General features: G+C 41.9%; 1 protein-coding gene across 7 annotated transcripts in view; it reads left to right on the plus strand.

Annotated features, from left to right (window-relative positions):
• Window positions 1-419: 419 nt before the first annotated feature.
• The window catches only part of UBE2F (ubiquitin conjugating enzyme E2 F (putative)), an 82,544-nt gene continuing 63,313 nt past the window's right edge, over window positions 420-19,650 (plus strand). The window contains exons 1-5 of one of the 7 annotated variants that reach the window (XM_064452129.1): window positions 420-624; window positions 3,222-3,355; window positions 13,106-13,135; window positions 13,296-13,409; window positions 15,661-15,726. In XM_064452129.1, the coding sequence (XP_064308199.1) occupies window positions 3,238-3,355; window positions 13,106-13,135; window positions 13,296-13,409; window positions 15,661-15,726 (328 nt within the window). In that variant the 5' untranslated portion in view covers window positions 420-624; window positions 3,222-3,237. The remainder of the gene's footprint in view (window positions 625-3,221; window positions 3,356-13,105; window positions 13,136-13,295; window positions 13,410-15,660; window positions 15,727-19,650) is intronic. The other 6 variants (XM_064452126.1, XM_064452125.1, XM_064452132.1 and 3 more) reach the window with 6 other exon arrangements.

Consider the following 19,650-nt stretch of genomic DNA (forward strand, 5'->3'; position numbering starts at 1 on the left):
TGTTTAAGCTGGCCTTCGGAACTCATGCTTATGATTGTTGTTTTTTCCCATCATTATGTTGCCCTTTATCACGTCTTCCTTGCGACTCAATGAAATCAATATTGCAGCCGAATCGATCCACATTTCTGCAGCCCTGCACAGGGAACACCACTAAGATGACGTTGGTGCCAGGGAAAGGCCGTGCTCTGTGCCAGGGGTTAGCCCTTCCTGCTGGCGGGGTGGGACTGGTTTTCCTCAGGCAAGAGCAAGACCCCCCCGCCCCTGAGGCACGGGCCCGGAACCCGCCGGCCGCTGCGCCCCAAAATGGCGCCGCCCTGCTGGGGGCAAACAACCTGCCCAGCCCCGGTCGCCACTGACAACTCTCGCGAGAACTCGTCGGGCACCGTTTCCCCCGTACACACACCGACAAACTCTCGCGAGATCGCGGCACGCCGCCGGTAAAGCTGTTGTTGGAGGGTACGCGCCCCGCGACGGCTGCGGCTCCACCTACTTCCGGCTCCGCCGCTTAGGGAAAGAGGGAGGGAGGGAGGAGTCGCCGCCGCCGTCGCTGCCGCCGCCGCCTGCCCCGGGCCAGCCCCGGGGATGGTGTTGGCCGCGGGAGCCGGGCCCTGACGCCGCCATCAGGTAAGTGCGGGCCGCCCCCCTTCCCCCCGGGCCGGGGCTAGCCCCCTCAGCTCGGACCCGGTTCCTTCCCGCTCCCCCACCAGTGCCCCCAGATCTCCTGGAGCGGCCCCGGCCCGCCAGGCCTCGGGGCTCTGGTGACACCGGGAGGGGGAGACACACCCGCTGGCCTCCCAGGACTGCTCCCCTGGCCCAGGAGGTGACCAGCGATCCTCCCTGACCCCTGCCGAGGGGCTTCCCGGTAGGGCCGGCGGCGCAGGGAGCGGGCCGGTGCGGGGCAGGGCGGCCCCCCGCTGCCTCCGCTCCCAGGAGAGCCGGAGAAATCCCGGGGCTCTCTTGCCCTTCCCTATAAATAAGCATAGCACTCCTCCATGCCTCCCCCGTCTCTGTGCTGTCCTGCAGTGGTGAAGCCTTACTTTTCCCGTGCGGTTAGTGACTTTTGGGTGCTTCTTCGCGGTGCTCCGTGGATGGAATTTGGGGTGTAGCTGGGGCGAATCGTCTCCTTTCCCCACTGGTCACACTACGTTTTTCTAGGACAAGCAGTGAGGAAACAGATCAGTAAAGGTATTTAGGCATTTAATTCCCACTGTAAGTTGATTTCATTTGGACTTGGCACATAAAAGGGTTTTTTTGGGTGGAGGGAGTTGCCTGCAGTTTACAGTTATTCTTTTCTATTTTCTTCTTTCAGGACCCTGTGTCACTACTTCCCAGACTCCCCTACTCTGCCTCCCTTTTTACTTTTTTTTTTAACCAGCTGTTGTCTTTGTCCTCCAAGGAAAAAAAAGAACTGTCTTGTCTGCTTATTCTTTCTTTCCCTGGGGCAGTAGGAGAAAAAAAAGCAACTGAATGTTTTGGTTGAGGACGTGAGATTTACATTTGCCCTGAATTTTACTTTTTTTTTTTTTTTTTGGTCTTGAAGCTAATGCGCTTACTCTCTACTTCAGAGAACTTGACCTTCTTGTAGATCTTACCAGAGTTTCATACTGTTAGGTACTATCATGAAATATCTGTTTTCCTGTTTTTTAAAACTTGTTGCTCGCTTATCTGTTATTTTCTTCTCAATGTCCAAATGTCATGTCGGTTGTTTCATTTCTCCTTCTTGCCCCTTCACCAGTGTTTTGGTGTTGGCTTGATATTTGGTATAAATCTTTCAGTTTTCTCACAACCTTGGGAAATCAATAGGGCTGTCTTTACAGGTGTAGTGACTAGATTGGCAGGCCAGCGGCTTTATCCCCTGTTTTGTCTGGGGCAAGAACAAATGAAATGAACAAGTGAAGTAACTGCTGTTGGGATGGACCTGTTAAACTTCACTTTAGGGCTTGCTTACAAGAAGGAAAGAAACATCAAGATGCTTAGAGCTGAAGCTGACAGAGATAAATCTTGTGTCAAGTTTTGCCATTTTGTAATGTGATTGGCTTCATCGTGCTGGTTTACTGGACTTTATCATTTGCCTTATGAATAACTCTGCTGATTCTCCATTATATACTGAGAGAGCTGATGTTACCTGTGAGTACATCTGTTTCATGTCTTGGTAACTGCTGCATCATACCTATCTGGTCTTCTATGCAAACTAGTTAATATGAAGACCATATGCTGACTTCTTGCAAGTTTTTTTTGCCTTTATTTTGTTTAATTAGCTCATATGGTTAAAGGATAAACACTTCTTCTACCGTCTCAGTGGTGCTGGTGTTGCCTAAAGGGTATGGATCTTGTCAGTGTTATATTGTTTCTGGCCAAACTGTTAAGAAGAATGAGTCGCTTTCAACTAGGAGTAGTGTCAAAATGTGGTAAGCTGTGACAGACTGAATATTTTGGTCTTATGACTTTGGCATTCTGTCCGCTTTTTATTGTAATTTATCAATGCAGTTATCTTCTATAGTGGAGGGCTGACACAGCAAAAAATCTCTTTGTTTCAGTTGTGAAATTTCTGTATGTAACTTTCTCCACTGCTGCTTTGCACTGTGAACACTGTGAAGAGTTACTGTTGTGCAGCTGCATAGATAATTGCCCTATTTGCAGTTTAAATCCATTTCCTTTCCTGGTAGCTACACAAAGCTTACTTCCTAGTGTTAGAGAATTGTTCCAGTAACCCCTCCCCTCCCCTTTTTCTCTTTTTTTTTTTTTTTTTTGGATCATCCAAAAAGTAGCTCTGAATCTGGTCACGTGAAGTGTGGATGAGAATGGTTGAGCAGGTTGTCTGGCCAGGGATCTGGCAGGGGTATTTTTCACAGCAGACCTTTTGAAGTGACAGTGTCAAGCAGTGGTCTCTGTGGTAGGTGGTGTAGTGAAATTGGATTGTAAACAATGATGAAAGTCTGACCTTTCTCCAGCAAAGCTGAACTTCCTCTTGGCCTAACGTACTGTAAGTACTCTCAATATTCACATCTCAAACTCTCATTCTTCAAGTACTCAAGGCCATCCTCGTCTTTAGTCACTGTTGTGTTACCTGTATATATCATATTCTTTGTTTGACAGTTAACAATATGATGCTGGTTGTTGAATAAGGACCTAACTGTAACTTGGTTTTGCATTCCCCCCCCCCCCCCCCCCGCCGCCTGCTTTAGTTTTGGTAATTGACTGTTCTGAAATTTGTGTTCTAGATTGAAGACAGCAGTAATGCTAACTCTGGCAAGCAAGTTGAAGCGGGATGATGGTGTCAGAGGACCCCGTGCATCCAATCCAGCTTCTGATTCAACTCGGAGGGTGTCTGTTCGAGATAAACTACTTGTTAAAGGTGAAAGGAACTTACACTGTAATATTTTGGGATTTAGAGTTTGCAGGTGTGTTGACAGTGCACAGTATTAAATTGTGTATAAAAGGATTTCCAGAAGTATTTTTAAAATTGTTTGTGACTTACCTCATGATTTATACTGTGGGGTGTGTATTGGCGTACATAGAATCTCCAGCAGCTTTTTGCCTGTATTTTCATTGAATAATGCAAAACATAAAAAGCCTCTTCCTTGCTCCGTTGAAATTAATCCATGGTTGGGAACTGTGATTGATTAAAACATAATGATAAAAAGTTGTCACAATATAGAGGAGGAGGAGAACATCAGATTTGACTTGAAAGAAAAGTAGTTTTTGAGCAAAAACATAACCTTCTGTGACAGGGAAGAAAGTCCTAAAAGTAACATCAGTGTCCTGATGGTCTTCAAGGGGTACAGATCAGAGGCAGTAAATTTAAAAAAGCTCAAAAAAGCAATGCAAAGAGAGATTTTTCACAGGCCTTGAGTCACTGGAAGTTGAGTATGAAGTAGTGAATAAAAACCAGCACCCTAATTTTTGTAGCACCACATGGTCTGTTCAAGAAAGGCTACTGTTGTTGTTACTAGCTGGCTCTCCATTGCTGGGGAAAAAGCCTTTTACTCTGTGGCAGTTCTGGATAAATGAAGTAGTTTGTGAGACAATAAATAAGCTATTTTATAGTAAAATTGGGGACAGCTCTTTCTTGCTCTTCAGTTTTTCTGTAGCATAGATAATCTTATATCTAAAAATCTGTAGGTGCTGACACTTTGCAGTTACTATGGGCTTAAACTCATGTTTCTTCCTCCCTCTGGTAATTGACTGTTTTAATGCTTGAGCTGTGCAGCTTCATCTAGTGGCAAGGAATATGTTGTTCAGGTTGATGTTTCTGCTAAAAATGATCAACAGTGAATTTACTACTGTTGATGGGTAAGCAGTTACAGTTAGGATTCATGCCAGTCAAATGAAATGTGCTCATTTCCTGCTCTTATTTCAGAATGGCTCGAGACTGGCACTGGTCTATTTGCCTGAACAATATTGCCTAACCATAGTGTTACATGTGGCTTTCTCAGAGTAGAGTAGATTCTGCCATATAACTGGAGCAACGTTCCACTGCAAATGCTGCTGCCTCAGTGCACTGGGAAGTGTCTAAACTGGGCTGTAGGAATGTTACGGTCACAGTTTTCTCTTTGCATTGCTATAAGGACAGGGAGTTTTAATTAACTTTAAATCCTGATGTGATAATTCTTGCAAAGAGTTTGCTTTAGACTTCCAGTTTGGAAATCCTCAGTTAACTCCAGTTCTGAGGGGGAAAGATACCAGGCAGAAGGAATAAGCTCTTTAACCAGGCTAAGCTACAAAGTCAAATTACTAAGTATATATAATCTGAGATTTTCATTAACCTCCAAGTGTAGAATTGAGGGGAAAATAGCAGCGTAATACAAATACACTTCAACTACAATGCCTGATATAGTGTGAAGTGCCATAAGAAATTTTACTATACCCTTAGAGTAATCATGTTTTTCAGTTTTATGACTAAAACCTTACCTGTGTTTGCAGGGGAAGAAAAGAATGTAAGCTATAGAAAATTAGTATTGACATTGTAATTGCTATGGCTACCATTAGCAAACCAATGCAGGCAAAATATTGAACGAGTTGAGTCCCAAACTGGCAAACATTAAAAGCAGGTCACTGCTGGCATCCTTCTGACAAGTGTGTGTTGGATCGTGACCTGATTGTGTGTGAAGGTTATATCACATGGCTCTCTGAAAAAGGTCGTAGGGGCAGCTGTTGGTCTGGTTAGAGCTGTTTCTGGACTGAAATGGGAACTGACAGTAGAAGCAGATCACTTTGGTATAACTACACTAAAAGGGAGGGAAGAAAAATCTCGTAGTTAGTCTGAAAACGACTTCTTGGGGATGTTCTCTTTTAAGCTATGCTTTAAAATAAATGTAGATCATTCAATTGCAAAAGTTTCTGGAACTTGCTCTAGCTCTTAAAGCTAGATCAGCTGAAGCAGCATCTACAATGTTGAGAGCCTGAGTGAAGATGAACTTCTGATGTTGATGGGTTTTTTAGGTCACATTGTCTAGATCTGCAGGAATGAGTTGGCTAGGGAGTGAAGAACTGCCTGCTAAAGGTGTGTGTACAGCAGGGATGCCTTTTAGTGCTTGATTGTATTAAACCGTATTAGGCTGTTTTATTAGACTTGAAACAAAGTTGGTGGGAGCCTGTAAGAGTTGCTGTAAGTAGAAGTTGGTACTGGTGTTTGTTTAGGCTGGAGTTATCAAACAACCAGTTGACAGCTGCAGAATAGGTGAAAGGCTTGATCAGGTCAACCTTCTGGCAACTGAATTAAAAAAATAAAATCTGTTTTACAAAAAAGAAATGCTGGCTGTCAGGGAGGAGGAAGAGGAGGAGATGAGAAAAGGCTTGGCATGTTCTGCCCTTGTTTGCTCCAGCAGTTGTGCTGAGGCTAGTGCTGGTTCAGTTGTACCTCTCAATGGTGTTAGCAGTGGTGGCTTCTATTTTACTGTGTAAAGCCTCCGAGTGGAAAGAACGAGGGACTGTGGTCACATACGTTAGAAAGCTCAGTGATAGCTGTGCTTTTTCTGTAGCACATCTGGATCCTCTTTGGCCTCAAAGAAGCCTATAGCTTCCGAGTAAATAGGCAAACAGTGGGCAACCTGTCTGCACAGCGTCCTGTGTAGCAGCTTAGACACATGGTGGACTGTCCTCGAAGCCTGGCTGAGGATGATTTTTGGCAGAGTACCCTAAATCCCTCCTGGCCCAGGGAGCTGGTGATAGTGTAGGAACCAAGGGCAGATAGCTATTCGCCTGCTCAAGTGACGACAATGATGTGCCGGAGAGATACTTTTCTATTCCTGATCCACAGTAAATTGGCAATAGTGTAATGAATTCTGCAGACAGATGTCTGCCAGTTTTATTAGAGATATTGCCCAGACACAGACAGTGCCTGGTTTTTATCTGGAGGTAAATTAAAGACAGCCTTGTTTGTGCTGATGGAGTCCTCTCCAGGCAGGCAGTATAGGATCTGTTTGAACGATGTGTTGTCACACTGATAACCCTGCAGCCCTCAAATGTATTGTGTATGCTGACTGGTAAATAGATCAATGACGTTTTGATTATGGGGTAGATGGCCATGACCCCAGCCACTGATAAGCATAGACAATGCTTAGAAAATTTTAAAAACTTGGCATAGACGAGTCTGCTAACTGATGTTGCCTTAAATAGGAAAAATAAGTGATAATTTAGCTATTTGCACCACATAGATGACAAGAAAATTCAAAGCTGGCATTTGAGATACTTTTACTAAAACTGGAAGCATGTGAGCTGTCAGGTGCTGTCCTTGGCTTCCATGATGGGTGCAAGTTAAACAGGCTTTATTTTCCCCCACTCCTATGCAAAACATTACCGGTGCCCTTTGTTAGTTTTTCTAAGATGTGCCTTTGATTGCTTACATGTCCAGTACTATTGCATATTGAAATATCAATCATGGCTCAGGGCACTGTTTTGTTGTGTTGTTTCATGGACATGTGATGAAAGGAAAAACCTGTACCCCTGGAGTTTTATGTAGGGAAGTAATTCTGAGACAGCTGGATATCCTCTTCCAGCTGTTTTTCCTCTGGAGTGTTAAAGTTGTGGCTGCTAAACAGGATTTGGTAGCAGCCCGTCCCCTACTGATTATCTCATTAACTAGTGGAGCACTTTTGGGAGGTTAGCAGAGCACATGTCTGGGGTGAGGAGCACGGTGGTAGTTCTGATCTGAAGTCCTGTGAAGTCGCAGGAAAATGTCCACCATTTTGAAATCACTGAGGACAGAAGTGTCTGATGGTGTGGTCTGATGGATGGACTGAGAGCTTCAGGCTGTCAGCTCTTTGAGAGAGTCTTTCTGCCCAAGGAGAAGTGGACTGGAGAGAGACCAAGCAGGGACTAACATGTTTCAAGACAAAGTAAATGGAGTAAATGTGAACAACTGGAGATGGTAGAAAGCAAACACTGATGTGGGGATGAGGAGCAGACAGAAATAGTGCTTGAAGGGACTTTGCTGCCTCTCTGGCAGGGAGAGAGGCTTTAGTAAAGCACAACTTCGTTAAAGGTTCAGTGTCTTATTCTCTTACCTCTGTTTTCACTGGATTTTTGGTATAGGCTCAGTTGGAGGGTAAGGTCATAATTCTGTAGACCTAGTACTCAAGTTAAAATAGAGCAAGCTGTACATTTACTTTAGCAGCTTGCAATTTGTTCTGTGCTGTAGAGGCAATTTTTGATGCTGAGTTAATCTGTAAGGGGGAGTATCATTAAGTTAGGAGTAGAGGCCACACAACTGCTCCTGCAGAATGCTCTGAGCCAAGCAGTGCTGAACTTGAAAGGCAGATCCTTTTTGAAAATTTAAAAGGAGCTGAGGAGAAGTCAAAGTACTGTTAAGTTTAACATTGTATAATGAACGTGACTACTAAATTGAATTAAAGAACATGCCAGGATGTCAGTAGTAGCATCACAAAGGTTATCTCTTGAAATGCTATTTTTATAGTGCGCCTAAACGTCATTCAGTTTTATATTACCAATGTTGTATAGTTTGACTGACAACTTGAAATAACTTAATATCTATGAAAATGAGTTAGCATTTTGTCAGTTATCTTCAATATTTGTGGGTTTTACAACTAGAGTTATGTAACCGGAAAACGTTTCAGGTGTGTGTTTGTAGAAGGAAGTGGGTAACTGATCATAAAAATGAGGTAAATCAGGTAAATGTGCATTATAAGTAAAAGTGAGGAGAATCCATGTATTTGCTTTCTTCAAACCTTCAGGTACAGTAATATCCCTCCTCACAATACTAGGTGAAGAAAATTGAGAGGGGGGAAAAAAGCCGATTTTTAGAATTAATAAAAACCTTGCTTCATTAATGGTCTTGAAATTACGTGAGGCATTGTTTTGAAAATGCTGCATTAACTTCTGCACATCACACAATATAAATCACAAAAGCATATCCTTTTCAGTGATGCTTCTTAGTCCCCTCAAAATGAAATCCTTTATTTTGGAAGAAGACAGTGGAAATCTGCTTGATGAATGAGTGATTTATATTTATTAAAGAGGAAGCTAGTAGTTTACACTAAAATGCTTGCAGTTTAATGGTGATAGATATTGTAAAGCCAAAAAGATACAACAAGAGTTGAAGCTAACTTGAAAAATTATTGCTGAGACAACTTCTAGGATTTCACTGACAAAGGGAGGCTGGGTTCAATGTGTTGCTTCACTTATGTCTCTCATTCTCAGCATACCTGAAGCATGGGTTGGTATATTGCAGTGTTAGAGGTTACCAACCTCAGTGGCTTTTTCTAGTTTTTGATGTCAGGATAATAAGTTTTATAATAACATATAGAAGCTGAGGCACATGATTTAATAGTATCTTGTTTAAAATAAACACTTGGAAGTGGAAAGAAAATATACATCTCATACTCTATTAAAACTGGCAGTATTAGGCAGCTTGTTTGACTTCTCATACTGGTATGTACAGAGGAGCTTAGAAGGGAAAGCTATAAAGATAGATGGATAGAATTAGGAGACAAGCAGCATTATACTGCTCAAATTAATACTTAGAAAATGGAGTTTTTGTTAGAGTGTCAAGGTATTTATCTTAATCTCTAGCAGTCTTGAAGATGCACATTAAATGGGGCACCTGAACAAGAGAGAGGCGTTCTGGTCAAAACCAGAGAGAAGTAAGTATTGCTGTGGATGAGACCATTCATCTGAGTTGAGGAAATAATGCTTTCATTTTGTGTGGGAAGCATATGGCCTGACTCTTTGTGGCAAGGCCAGTAAACAAAGCACTTCTATATTGTGACTTGTTGAGTTGGGGTGGGGGAAGGGGAGGGAGCTGGACAACATGATTATAGTCTGTGCGTTACTGAATATAACATTCATGTGGGTCTCTCATAAACCATATGACTGTACACACGTCAGCAGTGTGTGTTCCTATTTCTGTACTGAGAATTGTCATGGGTAAGGAGAGTTATTGTTTGTGAAATCGTTTATAAATAGCTCTGCTTGCTTCTGTTGGGCCTAGCTTTCTCCTGTTTTATAAAGCTCCTAAACTGCTTTTGAGACATTATCAGTTTATATTAAACTCTTCCATAGTCTGTGGTAGGTTTAAGTTTAACCCTTGCCTTTTTATTCTTTTTATGGTTTAAAATAGCATTTGGAACTGTTCAAGCAAGCGTGTACTGGGTAAAGAGCAGGACTCTGCAAATATACCTGCCACTTGGGTGTGCTCCTACACCAGATCAAATAAGGCGTCAGAAATACCAGATTTGCTGGCTGGGAGCTAATCTGGGTATGGACTGACTGCATCCGAATTTGTTCCCTGTGGAAGCTCTGGTGCGTGTCTGCACTTACACTACAGCCCTTTGGACCTCCCTGGGAGGGCTTTATCAGCATGGGCACAGGGCCTTTCAGCACTCCTGGGTTTGCGGCTTCTTAGCAATGAGGCGCCTTGACTGCAAGAGGAATTCAGATGGTCTGCAGTGTTTCTGCACCTCTGCTAAGTCAGTGCTGGGCAGGCATTGATGAGAACTGGTTTCCCATGGAATTTCTGGCGTGCTTTTGCACAGTATTTCCTAAGAGTTGGATTATCCAGTTGTTTGTCTCTGCATCTTAAGGAATGGTGAGGTGCCTGGCTGTGAATTGAGACACAGATACTGATTATCCACAAAACATTATGAAAAGCAGTCAAATTGGATAATCTTTACTGTTCAGCTGTAGCTACAGTATTTTTTTGAAAGAGGAGGTCAGAAAGATTGTGAGAATAAGTTTGTTCTTTAATTCAGTGAGGCTTTTGGAGCTCTTGGAAGTCTGGTGTGTTGGAGCTCTAATAGTTGCTTCTATGTTTTGCTTATTTACAAATCTGTTGAATCATTCCAGTAAGTTGGCAGACTGCCCAAGGGGCACTTTCTTACAGACAATATTCTTGTCAGTGGTATTGTTTTGTGTAGGAACTAACATAACTTAAAATATCAGAATTTTAACAGAGCTTGAATGATATGGTCAAAATATTAGCTTTCTGAGCAGCAAAATACAAAACTGATTTCAGTGTCAAGACTGACAGTACCAGAGTCACAGAATTTGGGAAACTCTCAAACACTGTAGCTTTGGCCCATTAACTGTGCTAGTTATTAATCACCAATGTTTATATGGCACAGTTGATAGTAACATCTGTTTCCTTATTAATGTTACTTTAAAAGTTTAGAGTGTTGAAGTAGGTCTTTACCTGCTTTTTTTTCTTTTTATCTTTATAAAGTTGTTTCATTCTTTGTTTCAGTGGTTTGTTGCAGTGTTGATTAAAAACCATAGTTCTGGGGAGCTTGCCTTTGTTCACAAAGCTTTCGTGTGGATTTGTTACCATAGCCTTCCTGCATGTTTGCACACTTTCAAAGAAAGAGCATGCAGTTCTGTACTCACGGGTGTGAGTACCTTCGTTTTCGTGTTTTCACATAAAAACTAGCTCATTCTTGTGGCAAGAGAAAGGGAAATGCAGAAGCATGAATGCATTATGGGAAATTTTTCATACTTCAAAGGAGCCATGGTGATCAGTAAACTCTCTGCTGAACCTTGCAGGAGGCAGAAGTGAGGCTCTGGCTCAGCACAGCTGCTGCGGCCTGGGCATTGCTGGGTTTGAACGTGCTCTGTCCTTTGGTGTCTCCCTTTTCCCTGCCTGCCCTTTTCTCAGAATTGAAGCAAAGGGCAGGCAGGATTCATTAAGCTGAAAACCACACAAGCACAGAAAGCAATAAGGAAAGTAGTCAACACCTTAAAATAAGAGCCAGGTCCTAAACTGTACTGTCTAGTGAAGATTGATAGTGCCTCCTGTTATGAAAGGCTGGTGAGTTTAAAGAGAAAGGGCTGGGGGAATACTCTTACGATGGGTTTGTATAGCTGCAGCCTTCAGTAGCTGGTTATATCTTGTCTTTTTTTTTAACCGGAAAGGGAAAGTAAAAATGAAGTCCTCTATTCTAGCTGAAATTACATTTTTGGTGTATTATAAAGACAGTGATCTTTGAAAACTTTTAGCTAAAGTATGCCCCCAGTGTCATGTGTCTTTAGTGCACAACTTTGGTTAAATCAGCTGTGGCTGCTCGAGTGCTGCAGAGTGTGGGATTTAAAGAGTGCAATTGTGAACTTTAGGTAAGTGTGAAGCACAGTGCTTCTCTTTTGATGGGGTTTTCTCTCTTGCCCTAGTAGGCTGCAGATGCAGGGATACCAGGGCTGTGCCAAGCAAGTGGGAGGTGGGAATCAAATAAGCATCGTGCTCGTTGCAGAGACCAGACAGCTCTGGTAAGCATGATGGAGGAAAGTTCTGGGGAATTAGTGAGCTCTTAATTGTGATGAAATCAGTTTGGAATCTGTGCAAAGAAATCACTCCCTATATCTTAAACTGAATTAGTTTTCTTTAGATGTATATTTTTGAGAGATGGTGTTGAAATCTCTTGGCTGTTTTTATTACCCAAATAAGTGGGCTGTGTCTGGGCAGACCAGAAAGCAAAGTTAGAAATCAAGTGGAAAAGAAGGCTACAGGAAATGCAAAAATATATTTGATGAGGTTTCTTAGAACTTTAGAAGTAAAAGGGGGAGATATCTTTATCTTATTCAAACTTCTGTGAAATACAGGTAGTTGAAAGTAAGACTTAAAATACACCAAAGAGGGAGAAAGCAAGGGGTCTTCTGGAGAAAACAGTGTGGCAGAAAAAGGGCTTAGGAGTAAACCTCACTTCCTAGGAGCTATGCAACTGATCAGGTTACTTCCTTTCTGTTATTCATAACTTTTACATTCTATGTGTGGGAAATACAATAAATAAAAAGAAGTCTTAATTGAACAAGAGTGCATATCTATAGCAAACCATGCTCTGAGGGGAAACATCCAACAAAGCGAAAAAACACTGAGTTTGTTCAACAGTGTGGAGGTTTTGAGGGGAGGGGGGACTAGTGCAATGGATGCAGTTGTTCTTATCACTTCCCTTTGTATGTTGCTGTGCCGGATGCCTGAAGTAAAGGTTTGCTGTACTCTGTTCTTTTGGTCCTCTTTTAATGCTGGCTTCTGCAGGCAGGACATCATCTAGTATGACAGTGCCACTGACGTAGGATTTCATTAGCTATTTCCAAGTGTGCAGTATGTGGTATCATGCTTGGAGGCTTCTCCACAAACACAGTGTGTAACCTGAGGCAGTCTGTAGCTGATAGTGGAAGAGTATTAGCAGTTAGATGCTGGAGAGTGGTGATGCTTATGCAGGCTGTGAACCTCCTGTGCTTTTTATTATTGGACTGACACCCTGATTCTTGAGGTTTTTCTTCTCTTGTGTTTTGCAGGCTATGGAGTTTTGGCTTTCTGTATTTTAGTGGGTTTTTTTGCAGACAGCTTTGGAGGTTTGGATAATGCCACCTCTTGAAATACCAGCACTCTGTATTAAAAGGCCTGGCACTTCAGCCTTGGCAGACCAGAACGTCCTAGTCACAGTAGGATATGTTTGCGTTGTCTGTAGGGCAGATGAGGATTTTTAGTAAAGAATTGCGTGGCTTAAAGAGAAGTTTCAAGGTAAACCTCCAGTGCAGCTCAATTATATTTTTAAGTAAAATTTGATTTACAGTGTGGTTTAAATTAGATCTGCCAATTTGGACTTCAAGAATGGCTTTATGTTTGCATAAATAACAGTATTTTTTTTTCTTTCAACAGAGGTTGCAGAACTTGAAGCTAATTTACCTTGTAAGTATAGCATTTAATGACATGCATTTTAAGGGGAAAAGGACCGTTGAACTGAAGTTTTGACTGAAGTATGAACGCTAATGATATGAACTCTAGGGAAAGCTATGCAAAATTCTGCCACTCAGGCTTGAACAGGTTTTCTTTGTTGCTTCCTCTGAAGGGGCTGTAGAGAGGTGGATCCCTTATGAGTGTCCTTTGGAAGCAGTATTGATCATTTGGCTCTACAGTTTGATTGGTGGTGAAGTGGGAGCTTCTGTCATAAAATACCCAAAAGGTACCTGGAACCGGAGAGTGCATTTACTGCCTCACTCCTGGTTTTCCTCCATTCTCTCATTTTTCAAAACAGGAGATGCTGTTTTAGGAGCAGAGCAAATAGCTCAGTTTTCTGGGAACACATTAAATCAACCTAGTACTTTTTCTACTTCACATGCAAGCAAACACCTGATGTGTTTGTTAATAGTCAAAATACTAATGAGGATTTTTTTAAGTAATCCATATTCCATATTCCTTAAAAAAAAAAAGGGTAAGATAATGTGGTTTTAGCCCTGGAATCTGAGTTGTATGTTATGCTAAAAGCTGAAAATTATCAATAGCCACTTTAAACTAGGTTTTTAGGACCACAGGGTAAGTGACTAATTTCTTCTAAAGCTGATGATAGATAGTTAAGAATCTAATGCATGTTTTCTGCTCTCTAGCTTGAGAAAGCCTAGTTCTGTAATGGTCAGCAAAACACAAAGCCTTTATATAAAGAGGAGTAAAGTTCCTACGGTACTGTACTTGTTGCTGAGGGTGGTTGTTGACAGTGAGCTCCCTTTCCCTTCAAGTGGTAACCAGAACAGCATCATTCTGCCATGAGTTCTTGGAATACAGGCAAGTGTAACAACTTATTGCCTAGTAAGCTCAGAGGTATGTTCAGAGCCCATCACTTGCTCTGCATAACTTCCTGTGGTGCACATTCCTGTTTCAGACTAATCTGAGATGTTTTCCCTGCAGGGAAGGAGGCATGAACTGCTTGGAGCAGAGCAAGAGTGTACATGCAGGTTATTACCGTGCTGTGCATTCACGCTGTCTTGCCCATATGCTTATCTTACTAAGAAAAGCAATGAATACTCTCTCTGATTATGCTGGCAGGTAGCTCGTGATGTTTCAAGTCTTTCCCCATCTAAGGGAAGCTTTGACCATATTTTTTTCTCTCCAGGTTAAATTTCTGAGTGCTGCTTCTGATGAGCATCTTCCATTTGCTAATGATTTAAATCTGGATCAGTGCTCACATCACAAATCAGACTTTTCAGTGTACAGACTGCCTGATGGGAGGGATTATGGCGGGGGCGGAAATACAGAACAGAAGCAGCAACGAGAGGGCAGGAAGATGCATTATTTAACTCTTCCTTTCTGTATGCTTTTCTTACAGGCGACTATAGAGATTTTACACAGAGTAATTTTAATTTGGTTAAACTTTTTTCTGTATACTTTTTATAGGGTGACTAACACCTGAGAAAGGTGTATCAAGGTTTGTAGTTATTACAATATGAATGCATTACTAGAGTTTGCATACAATTCTAATTATTTTTTCAGGCAAACAGGGTCTGCATCTCTGGTAGTATTTAGTTTCTTGACTACAGAAAAAGAACAGCCTGCTTGATGGATTTAAGAAGCTAAAGGCTACATAATACAATAAAGTATCCATGGATATATGCATCTTCTAGTGCCAGCTTGACAGCTTGTCTCTGCCGTGGTCAAGAAAGGCCAGTTTGGTGCATGGGAAGGCAGCTTAGTTTGTGTCATCAAATACGAACAAAGGGCTGTTATGCTGTGAACTTGCATCTATTGAACTGAAAACACTGACTAGTTTCATCTGATGTTTTATCTTTTTTTCCACACTTGTTCTTCGTTCTCGCTATTCTCAAATTCATCTAGTCTGAGAATAAAAACATAGTGTTTGGTTTGTAATGATGCTCCATACCCTTTGCTGTTAATGTGTGTAATTGGTTATGCGGAACAAGCTTGTTCAAGAAGACAGCTGAACAGAGGATTCACTGGCTTTTGGATGAGGCTTTCAGTAAAGCTTGTATCGTTACACCTTATAGGTACAAATAATCCTTTGTTAGCATAGGGCTGTGGTGGCATGACTTCTTGCAGACTGCAGTATATGATCAAATATTGAGATACACGTATTACCATTAAAGAACTTGTAAGGAAGAGATACTCATTATGTTTGCTGTCAACTTAACATGTAGCTAGTATATATACAGAAGACCAAATCCTTTGGCATTTTAAGGTCTTTGAGACAGCATGGTTTACTGAAAGGAAATAAGCTTCCTCACAGCTCAAAGAAGTGAAGTTCCATTCCTGCAGGTGACCTGTAACTGTATAGGGAAGAGGCACTTAGAGGCAAAGTATAGGAGGAAATCACTTGACTAGAAGGATTAATCAGGGAGTGAATTTGTAGAGTATGAAAGACAATATACTTGCTTTCCCAGCAATGGAAAGACAATCGTCTGATGTAACATTCTTTTGCTTCACAGGTACGTGTAAAGTGAATTTTCCCGACCCCAACAAGCTTCACTACTTTCAGCTAACTGTAATCCCAGGTAATTTTTTTAAACATGCTACTTTTGTTTCTGTGTGTGGTGGTGTTTAGGAAATGTAATTCTAAGAGTTTGCTCAAGAATCCAATAAGCTTTCTAGTCAAAGAAAGACTGGCTGTAATATAGTGATTATTGTATAGAGGCAATGGAGAAATTGTGCTGGATTTTGAGAACTCAATTCCAATAAAAAGACCATCAAAACTGAGCAGGTTTAGGAACTATTCAGGTCTTGTTTGCTCACTTTGATTGAAATTTTTTTTTTCTCTCAGCCAACTTCAAACTACCTTGTTTTATTTGTTTAGAAAAATCTTGGACTACACCTAGAGAAATTACTCTATTACAGCCCAGTTGTATATTTATTCTTTTCTACTGATTGCTTGAGTCTATAGAGTTTAAAAGATAGATGACAGATGTAACACTATGGAAAACTGCAAATCTATGTGTGTCTGAAGATGCTTAACAAGTAGGTGTCTCTTAGTCTTCGAACATTGAAGTATGTGAAGATTAGATCCTCTATTATTAATAAAACTAATATAAATATACTGTGAAGCTTCTGCCAGCATACTGTTCAATAGAAAAAAAAACTTCAGGACTATGTTTCTGGAGTTGGTAATTTCCACATAAGTTTCTTAATAGCCATCTGAAATGAGAGTTTGCTTATGTGCCTGTCCACTTTGGAACAGAAAGTTGTGTTTGTGTTTTAGGGATGAATTTGCATGGAAGATCATTTAGATTTCACGTGCACTTCTTATTTTTGCTGTGTGTTATCTTTGAGACTCTGCAACTATTTAAATGATAACATTGTTGTGTTCAGTACTCTGAATTGAGTTAGATGTGCTGAGATCAGGTTCTCCCTGCCAAGTAATTCTTGGAGATGTACATTTTCTGAAGATCCTTGTTGACAACAGAATTCATATGCAGTGTGACAGTCATCCTCAAGTCTTACTTATACAAATAATGGTTTACACTTAATGGGGTGATAGGAGTGTTTCTGAGGAAACACTTCTGGAGGAAGGTAAATGTTATCCCCATCTACAAGAAAGGCTTGAGGGAGGATCTGGGTAACTATAGGCCCATCAGCCTTACTTTAATCCCTGGGAAAGTCATGGAAGGAATCCTGTTGGGGCCATCACAAGTTAAATGAAGCACGTGCTTGGGAAAAGCCAACATGGTTTCACTAAAGGCAGATTGTGCTTGACAAACCTGGTGGCTTTCTATGACAACGTGACTTGCCTGGTTGACATGGGGTGGGCAGTGGACATTGTCTACCTGGACTTCTCCAAGGCCTTTGATACAGTCCCCCACAGCCTCCTCCTGGAGAAATTAATGTGTTATGGCCTAGACAAGTGGTCTGTGCAGTGGGTGGGGAACCGGCTGACAGGCTGCACCCAAAGGGTGGTGGTAAATAGCTCCTTTTCTAAGTGTCAACCTGTCACAAGTGGAGTCCCCCAGGAATCAATATTGGGCCCAATGTTATTCAATATCTTTATAACCAGTCTGGATAACGGGATCAAGTGCAGCCTGATGAAGTTTGAGGATTACACCAAATTGAGTGGGGAAGTAGGCACTCCAGAAGGGAGACCTGCTCTGCAGGAAGATCTGGATAGGCTGGAAGAGTGGGCCAGCAAGAACCTTATGAAGTTCAAGGAGAATTGTAAGGTCATGCACTTGGGAAAACATAATCCGTGAGTGCAGCACAGGCTGGGATCCACCTGGCTGGAGAGCAGCTCTGTGGAAAGGGACCTGAGGGTTCTGGTGGACAGAAAGCTCAACATGAGCGAACAGTGTGCTGCTGTGGCCAAGAAGGCCAACAGGATGCTGGGTTGCATCAAAAAGGGCATTGCCAGCAGAGATAAAGAAGTCATTATCCCGCTCGTCAGGCCACACCTGGAGTACTGCGTACAGTTCTGGTCCCCGCTATACAAAAAGGATGTGGACAGGCTGGAAAGGGTCCAGAGAGGGGCCACGAAAGATGATCAAAGGACTGGGAAGCCTGCCGTACGAGGATAGGCTGGGAGAGCTGGGTTTGTTCAGCCTTGAGAAAAGGAGACTTAGAGGGGATCTCATCACCATGTACCAGTCCTTAAGGGGCAGCTACAAAGAAGATGGAGACTCCTTTTTTACAAGGAGTCACATGGAGAGGACAAGGGGGAATGGACACAAGTTGCTCTTGGGGAGAGATTCTGATTGGACACGAGGGGGAAATTTTTCACAGTGAGGACAGTCACCCATTGGAATAATCTCCCCAGGGGAGTGGTTGATTCGGCCACATTGGACACCTTCAAGAGTTGTCTGGACAGGGTGCTGGGCCATCTTGTCTAGACTGTGCTCTTCCTAGAAAGGTTGGAGTAGATGATCCCTGAGGTCCCTTCCAACCTCTGATTCTGTGATAATCTGGTATCTTGAAGTCAAATGGGCGCTAGATGTCACTGTTGCTGCTTATTAGCCAAAATCAACTAGCACTTCCTTTGCAGTAGAAATCTTGGGTGGTCTTTGTTAACGTGTTCATTCATGTGACTCCTTTTTGTGACGGGAAAAATGAGTAAGACTGTCCTAGTCAGTGTAACCAAAAATAAATGCAAGTGCTACTACAGAACTTTTAACCTCTCATTCTGCGTAAATGTATTCGCATTTACTTGGTGAGTGTTAGTCTGCTTACACCAAGTGTCCTTCAGTTTATATGATGCTGCCTTATTATATTTTGGAAGATTTGACTAGAATATCATCACTGTGCGACTTAAGGACACTTGATTATGAAGCAATGATAGCTTCATACTAATTCTAAGGTGTCTAAATACTTAGTCTTTTTTGTCTTTTAACTGCTGTGCAACAAGGTGTTGCAGTCAGAAGACAGTTGTTTAGTGCAGAGCATGATTTTTGTGCTAGTTTCATTGCTGAAATGATCTTGGGAATGAGATGATCTTAATTAACATTTTGTTACTCTAAATATAGCTGCACAGCTGAAGTCTCTGCAGTAGCAGTCTGACCGAAGTAAACATCTATTTTCAGCTGTGCGTAATTCAGGTAGAGAACCTTGTGATCAGCTACAGCTTAGCACCGCTCTCTAAAGGCAGAACATAACACATACCAAGAAAATCTTTGTACCTTTCTAATTCCCTTCATTTTTGAGGTTTTTCTTTAGAGTATGCTAAATCTTAGTTTTCTTTGGAATAGCAAAGAGGCAGCTAAGTGGTTGTCACAGAATTTTTCTGGCTCAAATGGGCTACCATCTTTGCTTGAGGCAACTACTTTTGCAGTGTCTAAACATGGTTGCACAAATCTTGACGGTCCCAAGTAAGAGCCAGTTTTCCTTGTTGTGCCTGGAACTGTGTCTTGCATTGAGGAATGGAGTTACTTCTAGAAATCCTGCTCTTAAGGGAGTGCTTTGCAAATATCTCTGCAGCTTTCTAATTGTGGAACAGCAGCTGAGCGCAGCCGCGAGTGCCAGAGAATATCTAATGCCACTTTGCTGTTCTCACTGCTAGGGCCTATATAGTAAGTGTGTGTAAGCCGAGGTTGGTAGTCTGCACAGTTAAGAGGTTCTTGCTGGCTCACTTCTTAGGGTTCTCAGTTTGCTTATCTGCAGTCACGGAGACTGCATCCTTCTATGACAGATTTGTTACAGGGGTGCTAATTATTTTATATTCCCATTTTATGTTTAAATTCTCTTATATTCTGACTAACATTAGAGCTTGAATTCTGTAACCACATTTTATAAGGACGTCAAGACAGCTTCTGCAAGTAGCTGCCTGTCAGGGTACCGTGAAGGTACTGACTGAACATGTTTTCTAAGACAGAAATGCATTTTGCTGTCAACACCTTATGTTATTGACAAAGCTTGTTCCTGGGGGCTTTGTTTTATGCAGTCATTTCAAATGTGGCTGGTCTTGAAAGGACAGTGAAAGAAGCTTCTCTATGTTCTCACAA

This window comes from Phalacrocorax carbo, chromosome 5 (genome assembly GCF_963921805.1).
Source record: "Phalacrocorax carbo chromosome 5, bPhaCar2.1, whole genome shotgun sequence".
In the NCBI taxonomy this organism is placed as follows: domain Eukaryota; kingdom Metazoa; phylum Chordata; class Aves; order Suliformes; family Phalacrocoracidae; genus Phalacrocorax; species Phalacrocorax carbo.